General features: G+C 34.9%; 1 protein-coding gene across 1 annotated transcript; it reads right to left on the bottom strand.

Annotated features, from left to right (window-relative positions):
- Positions 1 to 2,735: 2,735 nt before the first annotated feature.
- On the bottom strand, positions 2,736 to 6,450 carry LOC145800736 (protein FAR1-RELATED SEQUENCE 5-like). Its single transcript, XM_082890467.1, has 3 exons — positions 6,346 to 6,450; positions 4,048 to 4,313; positions 2,736 to 3,852 (listed from the first exon to the last, which is right to left on the bottom strand). Exons 1-3 carry the CDS (start codon positions 6,448 to 6,450, stop codon positions 2,736 to 2,738), a joined length of 1,488 nt encoding a protein of 495 aa, XP_082746593.1.
- Positions 6,451 to 16,311: the final 9,861 nt, after the last annotated feature.

The raw sequence follows: 16,311 nt of genomic DNA, 5'->3' as shown, positions 1-16,311 counted from the left end.
CCATGGGTTTTAGCATGCTAAATCATAAAAGAGGCATCTCAAAGTAATCCTCAAAGAGGCATCTCAAAGCAAGCTTCCCAAATATTAAAAATAATATGATCACTCCAACATCCTGCATCACCTCACCATGAGTCAACAAAATCAACATCCGCATGTTAAATCATAAAAGAGGCATCTTAAAGTAATCCTCAAAGAGGCATCTCAAAGCAAGCTTCCCAAATATTAAAAATAATATGATCACTCCAACATCCTGTATCACCTCACCATGAGTCAACAAAATCAACATCCTGTATCACCTCACCATGCCTAGCCACTTGAATTGAACCTGTGCCACAAGGAATTTAACCTGTCCAACTTCCCTAATCACCAACCACTAGAAAATATTGACTAAAACAAACATTAATGTCATCTGTACAATAAAGGCATTCTAGATGAAAATAATAAGAACTTTATATATGCATACACACAATTCCATGAAAAAGAACATTCTTCCCAAACATTAAAAATACATAAAAAGATGTCCATCAAAAATATCCAATTCCCACCAAACATTAAAAATACATAAAAAAAATGTCCATAAAAAATATCCAAATCCCACCAAACATTAAAAAAAACATAAAAAATATGTCCATCAAAAATATCCAAACCCCATCAAACATAAAAAAAATGCACCCAAATCCATAAATATAATAACATCATCGCTCGGTGCAAGCCTTCTAGGGATGTCCATCCACATGACTGTCAGTAGGACTATGTGAGGCTTATGACAGTTGGATTGCACTAGTACCTCGAAGCAACTCCTGAAACGATGTCGGAGTGGGACACACTAAAGGCATTGAATGAGGCGACATTGACTGAGGCATGTTATTTCCCTACAATAGTGATACATGTATTAAAATATTTATAGAATCTATACTACAATTTCAATGTAAAGTATGTAAGCAATTACAACTCACATCATATGTAGGATACATGACATGATGAACACTGATACGACCCATTGCAAATGAAGGTTGAGATTGGGATTCAGGTCGAGATTCGGATTGAGATTGAGAAATATAGATTGCACGACCATGACCCTAAAGTAAACCAACATAAAGAAAAGAAGAAGTGAAATGAAAAAAAAGTAATAATACATTTTCATTTAAAAAAACAGACAATATGAAATATTACCTCAACATAATTACTACGACCCATGGCAAAAGAAGGTTGAGATTCGGATTCAGGTCAAGATTGAGATTGAAAAATATAGATTGCACGACCATGACCCTAAAGTAAACCAACATAAAGAAAAGAAGAAGTGAAATGAAAAAAAAGTAATAATGCATTTTCATTTTAAAAAACAGACAATATGAAATGTTACCTCAACATAATTACTACGACCCACGGCAAAAGGAGGTCGAGATTGACCTTGTGGACTGTAAACACCCTAAAGTAAACCAACATAAAGCAAAGAATAAGACAATGTGAAGAAAAAAAGTTAATAATGCATTTTCATTTTAAAAAACAAACAATATGAAATATTACCTCAACATAATTACTACCCATGGCAAAAGGAGGTCGAGATTGGCCTTGTGGAGTGTAAATACCCTAAACTAAACCAACATAAAGAAAAGAATAAGACAATGTAAAGAAAAAAAAGTTAATAATACATTTTCATTTTAAAAAACAAACAATATGAACTTTGCGGAGTGTAAACAGTAACACCCTACACAACCAATGCACGAAAAAAAAAAATTCAGATGACTATATTGCAAGAAGAACCAATTCAAGATATGTTGGTTTCGTATGAGGTTCAATTTCCCTAAGGTCTATGCATGTCAAAGGTTACATACAAAATTAAATATTACCTGTATTGAATGATTACCCACGGCAGAAGAAGGTTGAGATTGACCTTGAGAAGTAGAAAAAGAACCACCCTACATGCATCACAAAAGACCAAAAATAATAAATATCACGCCACTAGTTGCAAGAATAACCAATCCAACAAGATTAATATAAGGTTGCACACAATATTAAAAATTACCTGACTAGAAATATTACCTATGGCGACAGGAGGCTTAGATTGACCTTCAGGAGTACAAAAACCATCACACTGCAAACAACCAATTTATTTAATTCATTATTTTCCAAACACACATAACACAAAATTGATAACACATAACAATCACACATAACAAAATTAATTACCTGCTTAGATTGCATTCTTTTCTTTTTTGCAATAGATTTTTCCATCCCGCCCTTGATCCTCCTTCTTCCCTTACTAGTTGTTTGTCTTTTCTTGAGTCCCTTGGCTTGGATTGGACAATCTACTTCATCACTCTGTGGGCATGTGTTAGCTAAGGAATTTCTGAATTCAGCGATCTCCACTTGACCACAAGTGTACACACTTAATTTGTCTTCAACCATGACACTCAGTTCTTCACTTTTTGTAAGTGACAAATGATAAGTTTCTTTACTTTCGGCGGCTCTACTTGCTATTGCTCTAAACATATTCATCAATGACCTATATCGGTCGCTTTGATGTAGTTTCACATCAGCCTTGACATCATACCCATGCCTATCTTTCACACTTTCAGCCCTTGCTTTTTTAGTCCATCGTTTGAGTATGTATTGTGCAGGAAGGTTCTTTGCATTGATTATCTCTCTAAGCACCTTTAAACAATGTCGACACACTATGCCCTTCACTTCAAACTTCTTGCAACTACAACTCAAAAAACCATCTCTATCCATTATCACATTCTTATCTTTTTTTTTCCATCTACATCCGTTTGAATTGTGAATATGGTACTCTCACCATCATGAATAGTGCCTACAATGGACGCTTCAATGGACTGCACGTACTCATTTTGGAATTCCTCAAAAATTATTTTGGTGTAAATATCTGCCATTTGCTTTAACATCACAGTTGGAATGGAAACCCTTAGCAATTTTTGACACAAATTATACTCGGCTTCCAATTCTTTATACCTATTGTCATAGAGCACCCTCTCAAAATGCATGAAAAATTCCATCAAGTTATGATCACAATTGAGATAATCCTTCAAAAATGCGTTGAATGATTCACTTAGTTGAGTACTATTCATTCTAGCTGCCCAAGAATTCATAATATATGGCCATCCCCATTTCTCCTTCACACCAAAAGTTTGCTCCAACCAATGATTATTGTGTGCATCATACCTATCAAGCATTTGGTCCCATTGTATTTTGAATTCTTCTTCATCATCAATTTGATGCATAAATTTTGAAAACACACCCTTCACCCTAACATCTTCAAAGAGGGAACTCACATGCTTCACAGCATTTTGCATCAAATGCCATGTACAAAGTCGGTGGTTTGTACTAGGCATGACAATTGGAATGGCCTTAGCTATCGCAGCATCTTGATCTGTGAAAATAGTTTTTGGAGCTTTGTTTGACATTGCCTCCAAAAAAATCTGAAACAACCATGTGAATGATTCGGCAGTCTTATCATACATCAATGTTGCACCGAATATAACTGTTTCTCGATGATGATTAAATCCAACAAAGGTTCCAAAAGGTCTATGTTCGTTATTTAATTTGTAAGTAGTGTCAAAGGTCACTACATCACCAAATTGAGCATAGTCCATTATCATTTGTGCATCGGCCCAAAATATGTTACTTATTTGCTCTTCACAATCTAATTGGACTGCATAATAAAAGGATGGATTTTCCAAAGTTTTCTTACGAAAGTATTGCAACACACTACCCACTTCTCCATATTCCAAATCTTTTTGTCTCTTCGATTTCAAGTAATTTTTTTGGTCCAATTTGGTGAAGCCAAGTGATGCTCTTCCACTAGATTCCCTACCAAATAGCTCATAAGCAGACCTAAGAGGAATTCCAGATTCTGAAGCCAATTCTACTTCAATTGCTTAGGAGGTAGATATTTTTCTTTGGGATGGCAACATATGAATGCACTCTTGAGGCACAAGATCATGATTATGATGTTCAAAAAAATCAATGGCAACATATTTTCCTAAATTTCTATCTAACTTGATACTAAATCGAGCACCACAACCACACCTCACCTCTTGTCTCGGAAATTTTACTAGTGGATCTCGCTTGTCAATACCCCGAGTTCCCTCTTTGTAACATACAAAAGTCCGTGAAGTTATTTCCTTAGTATGTTTGTTCTTGTGTGCATATAGCTTCCTAATACTAAAGCCCACCTTTCCGCCATAGGTATTGTAAAAATCATATGCAGCTTGTTCAGAGTCAAATGACATGCCCAATTTCGGCTTCCAACCACAATTAGCCAACTCATCAACAACATTATTTTCTTCGATTACCTACAATTTGATTTATAGGTTCAATGAATCAATTTATATTACTTCGATCTATGACTTGGATTTTTTTGGGCAGGTATGCCAGTGTTTAATTTTCTATCTCTATCTTTGTAATTTAATAAAGTACCTCTGTGCATCCAATTATCTAAATTATCAACATTTACCAATATCTTTTAATTTGTTCTCTCATTTATTACTTGGATCTTTTAATGAGTTCTCTCATTTATATAATTTTCATAAGACAGTTGATTAAAAGGGATGTTTTGAATTTCATAATGAGGATAATTAAATTTGACAAAATATTGGCCCTTTATGGAATCTCCCAATTAATATAAGTGACCTTATGCATAAAAGCACAGATTTGCTTCCAATTATATAATGAGGGTATGTGTAGCCTACTGTAATTGCATAATGAGGGTATGTGTAGACTGCTGTAATTGCATTATATATATACATAACACAAATTCATTTAAATCCTTACTTTAAATAATTAAGCAGTATTATGTAATTGCATTATATATATACATAACACTGCTTAAAAACTCATCTACATCACAATTATATCTAAATCCTTACTTTGCTACTCTGTTTCGAAACTCATCTAAATTCTTACTTTCGAAACAGTGTTATGTATATATATTAATTTCTGAATTATCAGCATAGATCACAAACACAGAGACTGAAATAGATAAAAATTATATCTAAATCCTTACAAACTCATCTAAATTATAGATAAAAATTATATCTAAATTATATCTAAAAATTAGTAATTTCTGAATTAACAAACTCATCTAGATCACAATTATATCTAAATCCTTAATTATAGCACTGACATATATAAAAATTAATTTCTGAAATAGAGACTGAAACAGATTAATTTCAACCATATCAGCATAGCCGTTGAGCATATGACACAGAGACTGAAACAGATATATACATAACACTGTTTCAGGATTAATTTGAACTATAAAAATTAATTTCTGTGTCATATATACATTGTTTCATCATATGACACAGAGACTGAAATAGATATATACATAACACAGAGACTGCAATGTCGCCTTATTTCAGGATTCGAACATGGCTGCAAATACATATATACATAACACTAAATTCAAAAAAAATGTAAATATAGAGAAATGACACAGAGACTGAAATAGACCTCGTCATGGCTGCAATGTCGCCTTCCTGCCGTCGCGTCACAGCCGGACTCACGTCCCTCGGCCAACCTCTCTTCATCACCGTCGCCTCCATCTACCATCTATCTCCGTCTTTGCAGATGGCGCCGATTGTTGATCCTTACTCTCCAGCGGCCTCTCTTCTCTCTCTCTCTCTCTCTCTCTCTCTCTCTCTCTCTCTCTCTCTCTATCCAGCTGCGTGGTTAGGGCTAAACAGATGAGAGAGGGACGAAGATGAAAGTCAAATAAGAGTTCAAAGTTCAAGCGGGAAACTCAAATTTTGGGAACAAAAAATTTTAAAAAGAAAAAATCAACTAAATGAAACGACGTCGTTTTCTCCAAAACGAAGTCGTTTTGCGGAGTGCGGCAGGGAAGGCCGCAGGAAAGAGCGACCGACGATCCTTACTCGATGAGAGTCCACCCCATTTGCTAATACCAAAAAAAATCGCACTCTAAGTTATGAAAATTTTTATTTTTACACACTTAATTATCTTAGGCCTCGTTTCTAAATTGTCTGTTTTAGTTTAAAAGTTCAAAAATTATTAAAAAAATTAAAAAGTCTATAATATATATAAAAAGTCAAAAATTTTATTTTCTCTTTATTTTTTGCACATCTTTTTGTAAAAAAATCAAAAAGTCATTCTAAACATATTAGTTTTTTTTACCTTATAATTTAGCTAAAAAGTCAAAAAATTACTAAAATAGCTTATTTCCAAACGAAGCCTTAATATATATTATTTTTTAATGTACATATTTACGAATTTAATTAAGTATTATTTGTCTCATTTCATACACTATATATTTCAATTATAATCCTTAACCTAAATATTGTACATATATTTTTTACCCAAACTCACACCCACACAGCTACTAAAAAAGCCATTGGAAGATAAAGATGAAAGAGAAGCTGCTGCAACAGGTAGAAAAGTTATAATTCTATTGCTCTGTGCAGCCATCGCCATTGGTGTTCGTGTTGCTGTTAAGTGGAATGGGTACTGACACTTAACATGGATGATAGTTTGATCAACATGAGTGAGTATTATATTGGAGTGTTTTAAAAAGTTGATAAAAAATTAACTTTTTAGTTTTTTTATTTTTTATTTTTTTTGGTGACTCTTTTTTAACTAAAAATGTTGACTTTTTGTGACTTTTTTATATAAAAAAAGTTAAAAAATCAAAAAATTAACTTTTTAAACTTCTTCTCAAAAGACCCCATTGTAAAGGTTGCAATTGCATTTTCTTTATGACATCAACTCAAAAGCAAATATCAAAGGTTTGCACTCTTCCCCACTTGTCCTAATCTTTTTTCTTTTCTATGGTTTAGAAAGGCCATTCCATGGGGTGCATCAATGATCAATATTAGGTAACTCTCAATAGTCAGAGAATTAAGTTTTGATAATTTGGTACTGATTTTTCAAACCGAATTCAGTTTGTTTGGTTTTGGTTTTCAGAAAATACTTTTCAGAAAATTCTACGTTTTTATTTTTCATATATTTTTGATTTTTAATGATTTTTTTAATATTTTAAACAATTTTTTTTAAACATACCTAACATAAATACATTTAAAAAGTATAATATTTGTGAAAAAAGTCTTAAAAAAATTCACTAAATACCAAAAATACAAAAAAAAAAATCAGTATATTTTTCATATTTTTGTGTATTTATTAATTTTTTTAAATATGTTTTTCACAAATATTTTACTATTTAGATATAACTAAGTAAGGTGCATTTTAAAAAGTAAAAAAAAAAATTTGCTTAAAATTTTAAGAATATTCACTAAAAACAAAAAAACACAAAAAACAAAAGACTTAATTTTCAAAAAACTAAATTTAGAAAACTAAAACCAAACTCACTGATTAGTTTTTTTGGTTGATAACTTCTGAAAATTTTCTAAAATTTCAAAACTTGATTTTCTGAATGTAACTATTTTTTTCAATTCAAAAATTATTTATGAACAAAAATAATAATTTTGACAGTTGATTTCCGACAAAAATGAGAAATTTCAGCATTGGTTTGCCGAAGAGGGCTTTCTTGGAAAGCAAAGCTTGTTGAAAAATTTGCTGAAAAATCAAACTAGTGGTTTTGCGGTGGCAGCGGTAGAGGTAGAGGTAGAGGCAATGATGATGAGAAAGAAGAGACCGTATGATTATTGTTGATGACAAATCATTCAAGATCATCTTCTTCTCTGTCTTTCAATGAATTTGTAACCAAAATAAATTGAATTGATTCTAAATAGAGAGAAGAAGAAAATAAAAGGGTTTATAAGTTTGTTTGTTATTGCTGGATATAAAAAGAAAGCGAAGAGAAGAGAGATAAGATAAATTGATTACGATTTTAATATTTATTATAATTATTATCAAAATAAAATCTTATTAAGGCTTATTTTGGGAACTGGATTAAAAGTAAGAAATTTTATTTTCACACACTATATTGTCTTTGTGCACATCATTTCTCACTCCACTCACTTAATAATTTGATTTTTAGGTATTTATCTCAATCCACACACCCTACGTTTCAAATATACCTATTTAATAAAAAATGTGTGCACACCCTTATCTTCTTCATCTTCCAAACTCTAACCTTAACCAGCAACCACCTTACCGACGGCAACGCTGATTGGAGATTTACTGAGCTTTAGTGGTTGTGGGTATGCAGTGTCTGGTTCTAACCAGCTTGAATGGGTCAAGAACTGTCACGACCCAAACCAGCCCCTGTAGGTTTAGCATCGTAACTGGCCAGTAATCCTTGGATTACCGAAGGCCTCTGAACAGATTAACAAGATTAAGGGGCTAGCGGAAGCTAATACATAAATATATTTGTCCGATGAGCTATGCTGACTTATATGAAACTGAATATTTAAAAACTTTATATACAATAACCGGTAGTCAACCATACATTACATCCACACACATTACAGTATTTTAAGTGCAGCCAACTACATCAAATCAAGTCTTAAATAAACAGAAATCACAGAACTTAAACACAGGACGCTTCGGGAACCCCCACGTGAGGCACAATGGTTCGCTGACAACAGAACACAGATCCAGACAAAAGCCTTCAGGCTTGGGCTCCAGAATGCTCACCTATACATATATATGCACACAATGAGCTAAAGCTCAATGAATAACATTAAGGTAAAGGGGTTAGTGAACGAAATCTGAATATATCATAAGCAGAAAACCGACCAGAGCATAATCATTATCATATCAGAACATAATAATGGTACATCCCATAGAACACATCACAGAACATCTTCCGACTAGAGTAATCGGTTCCGGATACCGATTAAACGCATATCACCACAATGAAGTGGCTAACGAGATCTCGTAAACTTGTATGTCATGGACCCGCATTTTCATGTCGTCCCCCATGACTTGGGACTATCTATGGATGCCATAATAGATTTCAAACTTGGAATATTCGTTCATGAAAACAGATATCATTTCAGAAATCAGAACTTATCATATTTCATTTGGAACGTAATTCATATGAACGTATCTTTACAATAATGTTACTCGCAGTGGTTCCAGCAATGGTCAATCAGCCATCGAGTCTTGACCTACAATCACAAAATACATAACACAAGCATGTCTTATCATTACACATTCAAGTGGCCAGTAAGGCTTAGCTCTCATTACATTGGTTCTTATTCTTTCTTATCACAATGCTTAAACACACACACACACACACTTGAAATTCCTTGACTTAGTACATTCTTTCCTTAGTGTGTTTCTAACCCATAACCTCATTATCAAAGCTTAATTAGGTCTTAGGAATGCCTAAGATGCAATGAGGATGCCAAAACATGAATTGGAACACTTAGTCAAAATTTCAAAAAATGAGGTCCACACTCGAGCGTAACTTTCCTCGCTCGAGCGGACATGCAAAATGTGACTGGTCGCTCGAGCGCACATTCCTTCGCTCGAGCGATTTGTAAAAGACATGAAACTTCTGGGAGCTTGCAATTCACGCTTGAGCGGACTTTTGGTCGCTTGAGCGGAGTGCACGCACTCAGATTGGTCGCTCAAGCGTGAACTCCCACGCTCGAGCGTAGATGCAAATTCTGGAATTTCCAGATTGCACTTTTAAGCTCAAAACTCGAATTCCAACCTTCAAAATACATCTCTTGGGCCCCAAAACTTGAGATAACATAGTAAACTTGTGAAACATGAAGAATTACAGATTATTTCATAAAATCATGGCCCAAGGGTTTGCTAAAAGTTCCCAATTTCAACTTAAACTTCAAGAATGTTTATGAACAAAACATGCATGAATTTTTCTTGTATCAACCTTCTCAAAACATGATCAAACACTACAAAAAAACTTGAAACTTGATGATTTCCCCAAATGAAGATGAATTTCAAACATGCATAAGAGAATTCTTGGAGTTCATGCTCAATTTGTATGAAAATGTACATGTATGCATGAATTGCAACTCAAATCTTTATTCTAAGCTCAATATACACATCAAACTCATAATCTTGAAGAAATTTCGTATTATATGACTTAGTTACATAATCCAGAGGTTGTAATATTACCTAGAGTCTTGAATTACTCTTGTTCTAGTACAATCTTGGTGAATTCAACACAAAACCTTCAATTTCTCCTTAATCTCTACCTTTTTCTCTCTAGAATTGCACTCTCTCTCTCTCTAAGATGAATTCTCAGATTTTTCCACTCAAGGGAGATAAAAGAAATGAGCTCAAATGAGCTTAAGGGTTACATATATAGCTATGGTGCTAAAATACATTAATTAGAACATAAGGCTTGCCAAATGCAACTTAACGAATCAGACTGAATCAATTTTTAATAAAATTTTCCATATGGTTCCAAAAATTCCAAATAACGTATCGGTGTAGTCAATTTCGGTTTCGGATGTCGATAAGGCTTTCAATTTACATATTAAAGTGAAATTCCAAACAGATATTTCTATAAATAACAGATAGAAAACCAAAATCGTACAAAGTGCAGAATAAACACATAATTTATTTTAATCCACTCATTAACATCATTAAATACGGATTAGTAGCTAATTACGGATAGGGGTTGTTACAGTCTCTCCACCTTAAAAAGTTTGGTCATTCAAACTCAAGTTATCTTATATCAAAGGAAATGATGTTCATCGAAAATATAACTGCAATTCTTTACAAAACAGAAGCATAACCATATTCATAAATATACTCATAACCCAATCTCGACCTTAGCTTCGTACCGAAACAGAATCACAAATCATATATAGAGATTAGGGTTCGTATCAAAACAGAGTCTTATACGCATTTAGATTTTAATCAGAAACATATTCATATACATGTTCATATTCACATTCTTGTCCAGATCATACACAGATGTCACAATTCTTACTTAAACATACGTAATACATTCATTAGCACTAACAGAGCAGATATAGAATAGATGTAGACATAGCAGATACAGAACAGATGCAGACACGTGATGGCTATGAATAACCAGTTCCATAAAGGAACCTCCGAATTCGGGAATAGAGAACAGGTAAGCTGAGCCCCCATGACGGGACCTCCGGTATGGGTAACAGAGTGCAGACAGATATAAGTTCTATAAAGGAACCTCCGATACCGGGTAACAGCCAACAGATATCACATAATACCAAGAGTCACACAAATACATATCAGAGATTGGACAATTATTCATTGCACAACACATAATATTTCAGAAAACAGATCCCCTTTAGACACACAGAAAACAAATACAGTTGAACACAACTTTACTACGTCATTATTCACATTACTTATCAAGTACTTATCGGGGTCATAGATTCACACTGTTTCCCATTATTAAGTCACAGAGACTTGATTTACTCACTCCTGAGTCATCCATCCGGTCCTTGTTCGATTTGGTTTTCAATCTGGTAATCTTATTACAGTTAATCCAGGTCATTCTGAAGTTATCATTCATATACTATTTATCAGCCTCAGTTTTCACAGATTCAATCGTACTATGTGTCAATACAGAAGCAGTCATACTGATTGTATATCCTCCCAAGTAATTAGAGTTTATAATCGAACCAGTCTGCTATCAATAAATTCCATCAATTTTGAAGTACAGTAACACAAAAGCAATCATTCTCTTAGTCAAACAAGTTCATGGTAGTAACAGTAATACCGGAGTAATTAACCACGTGTCATATACACGGTATTCCCATATTCTCCAAGTATAAGTTACCAATTTCATAATCTCATTCACGTGTTTTCCCAATCGGTTATAGGCATATAGTAAGAAGCTATTCGTAATCACATAGTCTGCTGTTGACGGTTCACATTCTTCCTAAGGGTTCAAGATTGATTCTAATTTTCATTCGGTTAGTTTCCTTAGCAACATGGCCTTGTTATTCAATCATAAGCAATTCACAATCCCCCATAATGTAATCAATCAGATAATAGCTCTCAATAAGGGTCTCCTCAGATCAAATCAATGAAAGTTCAACCAGGTCATATCAAGTCAAGGTTCAAGCGTGAGTCATCAAACAGAAGTTCTCTCAGGTAAACAAAGGTCTCATCAAACCATAGTTCTATCACATTAAGCCAGGTAAAGGTTCTAGCCTTATTATTTCCAAATGAGGTACATTAATTCTATAGTTCATACTCCATTCGCTTAGGTGCATAGTTAGTAATTCCACAATTAGTCTAAGTTTATTAATTCTCACAGTCACGTCAGAGTCATGTATCACAATAGTTCATATCGAAGAGTCCAGGTCCTATACAATGCTACATTCTCCTAATAAGTTTACATGTAAGTGTACAGGTATGCAGTTGTTCATATCGAGAGGTAAGCATCACAGTCAATATAGCAATTTCCCAAATGAGTCTTTCATGTAAGCATAAGGTACACAACGGTGTATCACATAAAGTTTCTCAATGGTACACAATAGCAGATTTTTATACAGAAGTTTCAAATCGGTCATACAGTCGCTAAAGTATAGGCTCACTAGTCGAGTCAAACAGTCTTGTCAATTTTCAACAATCGTAGTTCACAATTTAGAGTTTATCGCTCGGGGTCTTTACTTAATCACACAATCCCAGAGTCATAATCCCAACGGTCGAGTTATCAACAAATAATCATATCAATCATTCTAGGCAACGGTATAGTCATATATATATACATGTCCAGAGTCTAACAACCTTCCCAATACAGATTCACGAGGTCTATGTACAGATGAACACAAAACAGTTTCCCCATATACAATAGTTAAGGCAACAAGTCATAAGTCTACCCAGTCTAGATACAAATGCAGCAGACACAAAGAGTGTGTCGAGTTCAATTAATTAACATCCCACGCAAAGGTATAGGCATATGTAAGTCCAAGCATGTTCCATATCCGGTCAATAATAGTGTGTCTCCATATTTAACAGTTTGAGCATAGTTCAACAGGTCAGTCACGATAGTTCATATCAACCACTAAGTCTCTAAGTGTTCATTAACCACGGTTCAATCCCATCAATTTTAATAGTATTACAAGCATGGAAATATACAGACAGATACGAGTCCAAAAGCAATTATCATTTAGGCATTCGTTCACAATTCATAAGCAAAAGTTCGTTCTTCCAGACTGACATAGGTTCTCAATTTCAGAAGTTCCGCACGTGGCTGATTCATGTATATAATTCGAGGTCACAGGTCTACTCATTCGATGATGTCAGTCAATATATAACAGTTCAGTTCAAGTCATGGTCGTACAGATTTCCCAAACTATAGTCAATCATGATGTGTTCCCATGTTTAGTAGTTCTAGCATAGTTCAAAGGTCATACTTAACAGTTCATATTAAATTTTGCAATACGGTACAAGAATTTAACCCAATAAGTTCTCGTTGTCCATAAGTCTCAACAATTCCCAAAGCTCAGGTAATTCGTTATAGGGCTTCGGGCATCTCATATAAAAGTGGCAAGTTTTCGAGGCAGTCAATAACTAGGGGTTCATAATTCTAATAATTCAATTGGTTCAATTAACATGTCCACAATCTATATCAAGTTAAGGAATGTACACTTCCACACAAATTCCCATATAAACAATTGCACTTAGTTATGGTAATACCTGCGTCAGTTGTTTCAGTGTTCCGAGCATTTTCTGGAACTAGGGTGTAAACCCTTCCTTGCCTCTAGGTGTTGTTCGGATGAATTCGTGAGCAAGATTTAGCCAAGTGCCCTTTCTGACCACATCTAAAACAGGCCCCTGACAGGCGGCGACAAACGCCCCAATGTTGTTTCCCACATTCTTTACAACTAGGTATACCATTGTTCACATTGCTTCCCCGGCTTTCTTTGTTCACAGTTTTCGCTCTAGATTTTTCATTTGCAGAAGTTATCGAATTACTAGTCATTTCGACTTTCTGTTTCTTCTGTTTCGTTCTTTCAGATTCAGTTGATGATGTTGATTTTGATATTTTCAAGGCTGCTATGTTTGCCTCGGACATTAAGGCCCTATCAAGAACATCTACGTACTTTGGCAATTTTAAAATGCCAACTCGGTCAAACACATCTAAGTCAAGCCCACCTTCAAATTTTCTAGCCTTTTTGTAGTCAGTGTCTATCATGTGGGGTGCATAACGGGCTAACTCAGTAAATTTTGTTTCATATTCAGCCACAGTCATTTTGCCTTTTTTTAGTTGTTCAAATTTGGATACCTTCCTATCCCGGATGCATTGGGGAAAGTATTTTTCCAAGAAAATTTCTTTAAACCTCTCCCACGTCACACCTTCATTATCATTTCTCACTAACATCCACCATCTCCTAGCTTCTTCTTTAAGTGTGAATGTTGCCAACAAAACCTTATGTGCCTCAGTAAATGGAAATACCTCAAATATTTTCTCAGTTTCTAAGACCCAAGCCTTAGCTTCCAACGGTTCAATACCCCCCTGAAATTATGGTGGTTTCATCTTATTGTATTTCTGTGCCAGTGTTATCATATCATAATTAGTTGGTTCAGGTACATGTATTTGCCCTTGTTGCTGTTGTTTCAGATTTTCGGTTAAGGCTTCAACCATTCTTTCTAACCGGCTAATTCTAGCGTCAGAAGATTCAGATTCGTCTATATTCCTTGTCCTTTCCATTGGCTACACACAAACAGGGTGCTTATTAATATAAGGAAAGTTCTCACTGTTCTCACATTTCATTTCATATCAGACGCGTTTATACTTTCATTTCAATTCAGATACAATCACATGATCCCTTACTTTCATACGCTCATGTTCGCATAGATTCCACATTCGATATTGCAATTAACATTACATGTTATTCCACTTAACTTCTTTGATCATGCAGAAGATTTCATTTCAATGTATTTTCAATAAGGACGTGTTCATAACAGTTCACATACTTACACATGATAATGCAATGCTCCTATTTCATTTCTAGGACATCCTATAGCTCATATGGACATGTGTGTGCGATATAACTCGTGCTTTGATACCACTCTGTCACGACCCAAACCCGCCCATGTAGGTTTAACATCGTAACCGGCCAGTAATCTTTGGATTACCGAAGGCCTCTGAACAGATTAACAAGATTAAGGGGCTAGCGGAAGCTAATACATAAATATATTTGTCCAATGAGTTGTGCTGACTTATATGAAACAGAATATTTAAAAACTTTATATACAATAACCGGTTGTTAACCATACATTATACCCACACACATTACAGTATTTTAAGTGCAGCTAACGACATCAAATCAAGTCTTAAATAAGCAGAAACCACAGAACTTAAACACAGGACGCTTTGGGAACCTCTACGTGAGGCACAATGGTTGGCTAACAACAGAACACAGATCCAGACAAAAGCCTTCAGGCTCGGGCTCCAAAATGCTCACCTATACATATATATACACACAATGAGTTAAAGCCCAATGAATAACATTAAGGTAAAGAGGTTAGTGAATGAAATCCGAATATATCATAAGCAGAAAACAGACCAGAGCATAATCATTCTCATATCATAACATAATAATGGTACATCCCATAGAACACATCACAGAATGTCTTCCGACTAGAGTAATCAGTTCCGGATACCGATTAAACACGTATCACCACAATGAAGTGGCTAACGAGATCTCGTAAACTTGTATGTCATGGACCCGCATTTTCATGCCGTCCCCCATGACTTGGGACTATCTATGGATGCCATAATAGATTTCAAACTTGGAATATTCGTTCACGAAAACAGATATCATTTCAAAAATCAGAACTTATCATATTTCATTTGGAACGTAATTCATATGAACGTATCTTTACAATAACGTTACTCGCAGTGGTTCCAGCAATGGTCAATCAGCCCTCGAGTCTTGACCTACAATCACAAAATACATAACACAAGCATGTCTTATCATTACACATTCAAGTGGCCAGTAAGGCTTAGCTCTCATTACATTGGTTCTTATTCTTTCTTATCACAATGCTTAAACACACACACACACACACACACACACACACATACTTGAAATTCCTTGACTTAGTACATTCTTTCCTTAGTGTGTTTCTAACCCATAACCTCATTATCAAAGATTAATTAGGTCTTAGGAATGCCTAAGATGCAATGAGGATGCCAAAACATGAATTGGAACACTTAGTCAAAATTTCAGAAAATGAGGTCAACGCTCGAGCGTAGCTTTCCTCGCTCGAGCGGACATGCAAAATGTGAATGGTCGCTCGAGCGCACATTCCTACGCTCGAGCGATTTGTAAAAGACATGAAACTTCTGGGAGCTTGCAATTCAAGCTCGAGCAGACTTTTGGTCGCTCGAGCGGAGTGCACGCACTCAGATTAGTCGCTCGAGTGTGAACTCCCATGCTCGAGCGT

The sequence above is a fragment of the Camellia sinensis genome, chromosome 10, assembly GCF_055761805.1.
Source record: "Camellia sinensis isolate YWXY chromosome 10, ASM5576180v1, whole genome shotgun sequence".
NCBI lineage: Eukaryota > Viridiplantae > Streptophyta > Magnoliopsida > Ericales > Theaceae > Camellia > Camellia sinensis.
This window is presented reverse-complemented; position numbering and strand designations above follow the sequence as displayed.

Coding starts and splice junctions, on each gene's coding strand:
- LOC145800736 (XM_082890467.1), bottom strand. CDS start 6,450: ATGGCGATGGCTGCACAGAGCAATAGAATTATAACTTTTCTACCTGTT. Junction 4,314..6,345: donor TTTTTAGTAGCTGTGTGGGT/GTGAGTTTGGGT, acceptor ATCAAATTGTAG/GTAATCGAAGAAAATAATGT. Junction 3,853..4,047: donor TTTCCGAGACAAGAGGTGAG/GTGTGGTTGTGG, acceptor AATTCCTCTTAG/GTCTGCTTATGAGCTATTTG.